This window comes from Salvelinus namaycush, chromosome 34, assembly GCF_016432855.1.
Source record: "Salvelinus namaycush isolate Seneca chromosome 34, SaNama_1.0, whole genome shotgun sequence".
NCBI classification, from domain to species: domain Eukaryota; kingdom Metazoa; phylum Chordata; class Actinopteri; order Salmoniformes; family Salmonidae; genus Salvelinus; species Salvelinus namaycush.
The window spans coordinates 18,811,804-18,821,146 of NC_052340.1; the positions used below are offsets into that span (position 1 = coordinate 18,811,804).

General features: G+C 40.5%; 1 protein-coding gene across 1 annotated transcript; it reads left to right on the top strand.

Moving 5' to 3' along the window:
• Positions 1 to 1,651: 1,651 nt before the first annotated feature.
• LOC120028834 (P2X purinoceptor 5-like) lies at positions 1,652 to 7,274 on the top strand. The gene is made up of 13 exons (XM_038974081.1): positions 1,652 to 1,708; positions 1,932 to 2,103; positions 2,358 to 2,508; positions 4,166 to 4,237; positions 4,373 to 4,448; positions 4,551 to 4,647; positions 4,827 to 4,922; positions 5,163 to 5,304; positions 5,502 to 5,632; positions 5,730 to 5,823; positions 5,931 to 5,996; positions 6,296 to 6,381; positions 6,513 to 7,274. The coding sequence occupies exons 2-13, from the start codon at positions 1,955 to 1,957 to the stop codon at positions 6,580 to 6,582; spliced, it is 1,230 nt and encodes a 409-aa protein (XP_038830009.1). The 5' UTR covers positions 1,652 to 1,708; positions 1,932 to 1,954; the 3' UTR covers positions 6,583 to 7,274.
• The last annotated feature ends 2,069 nt before the right edge of the window (positions 7,275 to 9,343 follow it).

The following is a 9,343-nucleotide window of genomic DNA, read 5'->3' on the forward strand; positions in this document are numbered from 1 at the left end:
ACAAGAAAGACCAGTTGTCCACTGATCAAGGATGTGTTCTGTGGGGATCAAGGGTGGTGGTACCTCAAAAATTCCAGAGGAGACTGCTATCTGACCTGCATGAGGGACATCCAGGGATCACTCGAATGAAAGCACTCGCTCGCAGTTATCTGTGGTGGCCTGGACTGGATCAGGACATTCAACAGCATGTAGGCCACTGCTCACCTTGTGAAGCTGTTCGCAACAAGCCTGCTGCTGCACCTCTTCATCCATGGTCCTGGGCTGCGACACCTTGGGAACGCATCCATGTGGATTACGCCGAGATTGACAAGCAACATTTCCTTGTTGTCGTCGATGTCCATTCCAAGTGGATGGAAGTGTTCCCTACTCAACTGACCACAGCTGAGAAGACCATCAATCTTCTCAGACACCTGTTCGCATCCTTTGGACTAGTCAAGGAGCTCGTATCGGACAATGGCCCTCCTTTCACGTCAAACGATTTTGAAATGTTTCTCAAGAACAATGGGGTAAGGCACATCCGGTCACCACCTTACCATCCGGCATCAAACGGAGCAGCGGAAAGATCCGTGCAAACCTTTAAGAAGGCCTGGACTAAACTCGAGGTTCAGTCTGTGCCCACCCACCTAAGGCTTCCCCGGTTCCTGTTTACTTACCGCAACACACCACACACAGTAACGGAATGTACACCAGCTGAACTGTTTCTGAGACGCCAACCACGTACCCGCCTGACATTGTTGAAACCAGACTTGTCAAGCACTGTGGCAAAGCACCAGCTACAGCAGAAGAAAGCTCATGACAGACACTCAAAGACTGTCAGAGGATTCAAAGAGGGAGAGAGGGTGATGGTACGTGATTTCAGACACCCCAAGAGCCTGTGGAACTCAGGTGTGATCTTGCAACGCAAAGGACCTTTGACTTACCAAGTCCAAATTGGTCATCGCCAGGTCAACGTTCATGTGGATCATCTGCTACGGTCCAACGCCCCAGCAGAGACACGCCGAGAGAACAATAACGACCCCCAGGACTATTCTCCTGACTGTGGACGTACGGGAGAGACAGAGCCTGACCTTCCACCCGAACCTGGCCCACTACCGGAAGCCCAGGAGGAGCGGAGATATCCTATTCGACAGCGAAAGGCACCTCAAAAGCTTGACCTGTGAGTTGAACTGTTTAAGGTAACAGACAATAAAACAAACAAACACTTTAATATGTCCTAGATAAAAGGAAAGAAAAAGAACATTACCTGGGTTAGTTATTAGGACACAAACTCCATCTTCGGGGCAGAATAATCCCCTGGATTTGTGCTGGGCTCTGAAAAGTCTGCTTCAACCCAGTAGTTGAAAAATGTTAAGAATGCATTGTTCAGATATTGCATTAGTAGTTCCCTAACATATTTACCTTGTTCTCTGGGAGTTAAAAACTATGGGGGGAGGAGTGTAGTATCTGGGATCTACATCTGTTTATATTAGTTACTATGCTGTTACTAAGCAGTGATTATTACGACAGTGTTACGTTACTACACCTAATAGGAAATGCACATGCGCACTAGTGTGCCCGGGGAGAACTGTAGAGCACGAGAGGTTTTGACTAAACGAAAACTAACTGTACTCCGTCTCCTGCCTGGTCATTTCTCCACAACACAAATATTACAATGGGTAGAGACAAGATTTGAACTTGAATCCAGATTTCAATAATCTCGTAGACCAGGGTAAGAAACTAAACTATGATCTCATTTACTAATATTTTTTCATGCGAGTTTGAATGTATATATAGAATATAATGAGTGTTACACTAGCACACTGAAATTACGCTGAAATCAACAGAACGTTTGCCAAAGTAGTTTATTTGCTCTGGTCAAGTACTGGACTGTGATGGCTTCTGTGGGTTCAACGGTTGTAGTGGCTGTATAACCAACTGACTGTTGTCTTCAGATTTACAGTATCTTCACCGTGGGATGGCTTCCAATAGCTGGAAAAACAAAGTTCTTTTGAATGTGCTTTCCTATCTTGACTACAAGACAGGAAAATTCATCATTGTAGGAAGCAAGAGAGTCGGCAGTTTGTACAGAGTTATACAATTATCCATCATTGGATACCTTGTTGGGTAAGGGTCTCAACAAATACCTTTCCACATTTTCAAAATATATGCCCTTATAACAGTCTAAAGGCATATGAAATGTTATTGATGAAATACATTCTAGTCCATCTATTTGTAGTTCACAGAAACTTAACATGTAAAAATATATTGCAACCGATATTTTAAACCCCTGTCAGACAGTAACCTCTACTTTTTCCAAGTTTTAAGCAGATTATCCCCATTGAGATAGCTACAGTATATTGTCCTCCTGGTCTACACAGGTATGTATTCCTGAGCAAGAAGTCCTACCAGACCAAAGAGGAATCTATCCAGAGTGCTGTGATGACCAAACTGAAGGGAGTGGCAGTCACCAACACATCAGAGTCCGGACGGATGGTGTGGGGACCTGTGGACTATGTCATTCCACCTCAGGTCAGACTAACCACAATCCCCTTTAAGTAATTTGATGTTAATGTTAGAAGTAAGATCTATCTCATCCACTGTGCCTGACTGCTAGACTAAATATCATTTTAAACGGAATGTTGATTGGTGTATCAGACCGTATACCACGGGTATGACAAAAAATATATATTTTTACTGTTCTAATTACATTGGTAACCAGTTTATGATTGCAATAAGGCACCTCAGAGGGGGTTTGGTATATGGCCAATATAATAGCAATAAGGCACCTCAGGGGTTTGTGTTATATGGCCAATATACCACGGCTAGTGGCCTTATCCAGGCATTCCGCTTTGTGTCGTGCATAAGAACAGCCCTTAGCCGTGGTATATTGGCCATATACCACAACTCCGCGGGCCTTATTGCTTAAATATAATAAAGGCTGAGGCTGCAGTTCTGAATGTAACCGTCCTGTTGCGTCCCCGTCCCTCGCCCCCAGAAGCCTCATCGTCAGAGCAAAAAATTGGTTTCACATTTGTAGAATGTGTTTCTGTGCCTTTGCACACACATTTTTGTGGTAACCCTCCCTTCACATTTCTCACTGTCAGTCATGAATAGTGAAATGTCCATGCAGCATCTCAGTCAATTTCATGGGAATATGCATTTAGATCTTCTTGATATGAAGGTATGAAGCTTCAGATTTTTAGCTATCGTGATGAGGCTTCCAGAAAATGTGTAACTGGAGCCACTGTGTAGAACAAAAAGGAGATAAAGGACAGCCCTGTTTAACTGGTTTAATTAACATGGTATTATTGATAAGCATCAGTCTGGGATGCTTTTGAAAAAGATATTGGTCAAGGTAAATGTATATAATATGTACTGTATAAGCTGGAAGTAGAAGCCTAAGTGTCGTTGTCCATTAGTTTACTCAAATTAGGGGAGGGGTGGTAGGGTTAGGGTAAAATAATAAAGGAAAACATATACACTACCGTTCAAAAGTTTGGGTCAGTTAGAAATGCCCTTGTTTTTGAAAGAAAAGCTAATTTTTTGTCCATTAAAATAACATCAAATTGATCAGAAATACAGTGTAGACATTGTTAATGTTGTAAATGACTATTGTAGCTGGAAACATTAAGATTTTCTACATTGTAGAATAATAGTGAAGACATAAAAACTATGAAATAACACATATGGAATCATGTAGTAACCAAAAAAGTGTTAAACAAATCAAAATATATCTGAGATTCTACAAAGTAACCACCTTTTGTCTTGATGACAGCTTTGCACAGTCTTGGCATTTGCTCAACCAGCTTCACCTGGAATGCTTTTCCAACAGTCTTGAAGGAGTTCCCACATATGCTGAGCACTTGTTGGCTGCTTTTCCTTCACTCTGCGTTCCAACTCATCCCAAACCATCTCAAACCCCCCCAAAAAACTTGAATGAGTAGGTGTGTCCAAACTTTTGACTGGTACTGTATATATTTACAAAACAATAAGGGGGATTGGAAATGATGCAGACAATTACATTGATGGAAGCGACAATCTATCTGCAATATTAAAGCTGATTGAATGCAATGTATTGACTTATGTGTCACGTCTCGTGATGCACATCTTTCTGCAAATGCGTGCCACACTTACGCTTATCAGTTGATATCAGGCTGGTTTAACACCCCTTTATTTTTTCCTATAGGGGGAAGCAGTTTTTTTCATTGTTACCAATTTTATAGAGACCCCAAACCAGAAGTTGGGCAACTGTGCTGAGGTAAGGAAATTCCCTTTTATTTATTTATGTTGTCACCTTTAATCACCCTTTTAAAACGGCAATATACTCTGTATTTGGTCCGTATTTGGTCTGTATTTGTTAAACCATACTAGTTTGTGTGGTATTGTTTCACAGAGCCCCAATGTGCCAGATGGCCACTGTAAGGGAGATGAAGACTGTGCAGAGGGAGAGTTGGTGGTAGCTGGCCATGGTAGGAATCTTTGAAAACTCAAATTGAATTCAAACAAATTGAAACGAGAAATTACATATACTGTCTCCTCACAAACATACTGTGAAATATAATTTTCTGTAGGAGTTAGGACAGGCCGCTGCTTGAGAGACAATGGGAAATCCAATGGTACATGTGAGATATATAGCTGGTGCCCCGTTGAGAGAAGATGCCAACCACAGTAAGTGCACTCACACACTTTCACTTTCGTAGCCACAAACACACACACATACATACACACTCATAAACACACATGCATGAACACACACAACCACATACACACACACAGGCACATACATGCACACACACGCATGAGCATGTGTCCGCAGTAGTAATCTTCCTTCCCTTTTAATCCTTCAGGGATAGACATAAACACAAGAATATGTTAAGAGAAGCTGAAAACTTCACCATCTACATAAAAAATGTAATCCGATTTCCCAAATTCAGTTTCTCAAAGTAAGTTGTCTATATTAACATTATATTAAAATCTATATTATATTAACATCTATATTAACATCTATATTAAAAATTGACAGGCAGATGGTTTTCTGCCAGAGTTTTCTTTTAATGTTTAAATGTATAAACTGGAGCTGGAGTCTTTTAATCTGTTAATATTACGTATTTCAGAAAGTGTTTGCTGTCTGCATTTTGATAAATAAAAACTTTGAACTTTGAAATGTTTCACCCAATTATCAGGGCCAACGTTCAGGACACGGCTGATAAATTCCATCTGAAGAAATGTCGCTACGATGAGGCTCTTGAACCCTACTGCCCCATATTCCGTCTGGGAGACATTGTTAACCAGACTGGACACAGCTTTCAGGACATGGTTTTGAAGGTCAGTTTTCACAATTTCAAAGTTTATTTGTTGTTGTTATTGATGATGATGTTGATGACGATGATGTTTTCAATTACCTTAAGCAGTTAAATGGACACTCTGTATGATGTCCATACCATCAAAGAGTAAGCCACCAACAAAATACATAAATAATGTAAATAATATAGCATTTTGCTATCAATTCTCTCCCCCCCCAGGGTGGTTTAATTGGAATTCTGATTGGGTGGGAGTGTGACCTTGACAGAGATCCCTCAGAGTGCCAGCCACGGTACAACTTTACTCGCATTGACGTTAATGTGTCCAGAGAGTCCTCAGGATTCAACTTCAGGTGACACACACACACACACACACACAAGAAGTTGACACATAATATTTAATTTGAAGTCATACTTTAATCTTCCACATCTTTGGTACTCTCATAACAGGCATGCTCGCTATTTTAAAACTGAGTCTGGAGAAAGCTACCGAACACATTTCAAAGTGTTTGGTATACGTATCAACATTATGGTGCATGGGAAGGTATGAGAAATATGTATTATTCAATGGCTTTTTAGGATAAATGCATCTATTTTGTTTCCTGATGTTTTGATTCCCTTATTGTTACTTCGTTCTATTTTCTACTACAGGCTGGAAAGTTCTGTATCATCCCCACCATTATCCATATAGGCTCAGGACTAGCTTGTATTGGTGGTGTAGGTATTATTTTTTAAAGATTACATTTGTAGAGGCTATACTTATGGACTTATGAGTATCAGTACAGCCGAGGAGGCTGGTGGGAGGAGCTATAGGAGGACGGGCTCATTGTAATGGCTGTAATGGAATAAATTGAATGGTATCCGTTTCATTTATTCCATTCAACACATTACAATGAGCCCGTCTTCCTATAGCTCCTCCCACCAGCCTCCTCTGCAATACAGGTATATACTATATTCTGTATATTTTATTATATAAGATTATATTATATTTGTTAATGGATCTCATTTTGTTGTAGGGGGCCTGGTTCTGTGACTGGATTCTTCTCTACCTGATGAAAAATAGGGAGTTCTATAAGGACTGGAAGTTTGAAAATGTGAAGAAGTACGGCATTTACAATAAATATTTGTCTGAGTTTCAAGACATTTGGAAATATTTTTTTCTGGTAATGGAGGTTAAGAGAGACTCTTGTTTTAAAATGTAATGTTATTTTTCACTCTCCCATTTTACCGTAGCAGTACTACAGAGGATATAAAACAAACCCCAGAAGAGCAGCAGCTCACTGACCCATCGCCTGAGGATTAACACCATGGCAGCAGCTCACTGACCCATCGCCTGAGGTTTAACACCATGGCAGCAGCTCACTGACCCATCACCTGAGGTTTAGCACCATGACAGCCGCTCACTGACCTATCACCTGAGGTTTAACACCATGCCAGCAGCTCTCTGACCCATCACCTGAGGTTTAACACCATGGCAGCAGCTCACTGACCTATCACCTGAGGTTTAACACCATGGCAGCAGCTCTCTGACCTATCACCTGAGGTTTAACACCATGGCAGCAGCTCACTGACCTATCACCTGAGGTTTAACACCATGGCAGCAGCTCACTGACCTATCACCTGAGGTTTAACACCATGGCAGCAGCTCACTGACCTATCACCAGAGGTTTAACACCACGGCAGCAGCTTACTGACCTATCACTTATGGTTTAATCATGGCAGCAGCTCACTTAGCCTTGCCTAGTTAAATAATGGTTAAATCCAAAAACAAAAGAAGCCGAAATAAAAGACATGCCTTAGCGGGATGCCACACATTCTGGTCATGAGGAGAAAGAGAAAAACTGTCAGGGAGGTTCTCTTCTTCACTGTTCAACTAATCCACACTCTTTTAGGATCCAGGTAGAAGCCTTTTTGGTTCCAGGCAGAACCCTTTTGGGTGCCATGTAGAACAAAAAAGGGTTCTTCAAAGGGTTCTCCTATGGGGACAGGTGAAGAACCCTTTTAGGTTCTAGATAGCACCTTTTTTTCTAAGAGTGCAGTAAATGTGGAGGAGGAGTTAAGATGGAGTGTTGCCTTGTTGATATTCCAGATTGAAACAAATTTAAAGAGCAAGCAAGCACGTGCCATAGCTAGCTACTAGACAGATATTAGCTAGCGTTATCTAGAGATAATGGAATCTCTGACAAAGTTGACATCAACAAAATTGGTATGTGGTGTCTGTCGACTTTGTGGCAAGAACTTAATCTCGAGGAAAGACAAGCACTCTCTATAGCACAGGAGGTTGGTGGCACCTTAATTGGGGAGGACAGGCTCATTGTAATGGCTGGAGCAGAATCAGTGGAATAGTATAAAAAAATATTTAAAAAATATTTGACCTTTATTTAACTAGGCAAGTCAGTTAAGAACAAATTCTTATTTTCAATGACGGCCTAGGAACAGTGGGTTAACTGCCTTGTTCAGGGGCAGAACGACAGATTTGTACCTTGTCAGCTCGGGATTCAATCTTGCAACCTCTTGCAAAGTACATCAAACACATGGTTTGATGCCATTCCATTTGCTCTGTTCCAGCCATTATTATGACTTGTCCTCCCCTCACCAGCTTCCACTGATCTATAGGCATCTGCTATATGTTTCCCCGGGACTGTAAACAGCGAGGCGCACGTCCAAAAGTGGGCCGTATCTCCTTAAAACCGGATGTTTTTGGGTTCCTTCGACCTCGCTGAAAGTGCCAACTCCTTATGGAATTAAACTCGACCTCATGCGTGACAGCATATAGGCTTCCTCTGTAGAACTATTCTTGTGTTATTCACTGATGGATAGTTTGTTTTACCATTGTTTGTTTTATCACTGAATATTGTGTGATTTAGCATACATAGTTTGCAATTTTTTGTATAATCTACAGTTTACATCTACAGTTAATCTATGTTTTACTTTTGTCCTACTTTCAAGTTACAACTGAAGTCTTCATGGCCATGTATGATTTCATTTAATTTCAAAATTGTTAATTTGTTGTTTGAATATTTCATAATTTTTTACTAATAAAAATATTTGTTTCATTTAAGCACATGTATTACTCTTAAATGTAATCTTCATTTGTTAATTGTGGTTTTGAATAATGGGACTAATGACAAAAACCACATTCACTGCCGTTGGCAGACATATAGGCCCACATGAATCGGGCAAATGTATGGTTCTGGGGGCAGATCAGTTGGTCATATCAGAGTTGGTTAGGGCAATATAAGGGTTTAGTACAATATCTATGGCAACACATACATAGAAAGGTACAGTATAGAACACCATAAAGTATCATATGCTAATGAACTTGACGGTTTTGCAACGGATGCTTGCTCTATCTATCTAGAATCAAGATTAGACAAGAAACGAGTGAATGAGCAAATGTATTTCTTGTCTGGTCACTGATCACTTGTGAGGTAACACCTTATGACATACTGCAAAATCTCAGTTATCATTCTTTTAGCTGAATCAGTGAAAGATGATGGCACACCAATAGACTACATATGAAGATAGTGTTAGATTAAGATATTCAAGTAACCTTACATGTATCAATATTAAACTATTTCAATTAGGATAAGATGAACTTTAATGTCCCTGAGGAGTAAATTGTATTTGGCACACAATGCTGGTGTGTACAAAATAGACACTGTACATTACACACCCAAAATAATATATAATATACAAATGAAATGCTCCAGGTATCATTCTGAACGAATGACCTAGGCTTTTTTATTTTAATCATGAAAAACATGAAAACAAATAGACATCATAGATATTCTAGAACAACAACAATGCCATTCCTCTTGTCTAGTGAGCGAGTAAGTGGGAGGAGTAGGACAGACATCTTCCTCCCGTTCAGTATGGCCCTCCCCTTTGCTTTATCTAACCTCAAGCCTAACAACAGTGTACCACACCCAAAGGACTGGACCTCAATGGACAACCCAAATGAACTGGACAAACCACTTATCAGCGAGACAAGTCCTGATAAGGAGTCTACCGCGTAAGTTGATGCGCGCTCTTGAATATAGATGCTTAATTTTGGCACTAAT

Coding starts and splice junctions, on each gene's coding strand:
- LOC120028834 (XM_038974081.1), top strand. CDS start 1,955: ATGGCTTCCAATAGCTGGAAAAACAAAGTTCTTTTGAATGTGCTTTCC. Junction 4,923..5,162: donor CCCAAATTCAGTTTCTCAAA/GTAAGTTGTCTA, acceptor CCCAATTATCAG/GGCCAACGTTCAGGACACGG. Junction 5,824..5,930: donor ACATTATGGTGCATGGGAAG/GTATGAGAAATA, acceptor TTTCTACTACAG/GCTGGAAAGTTCTGTATCAT.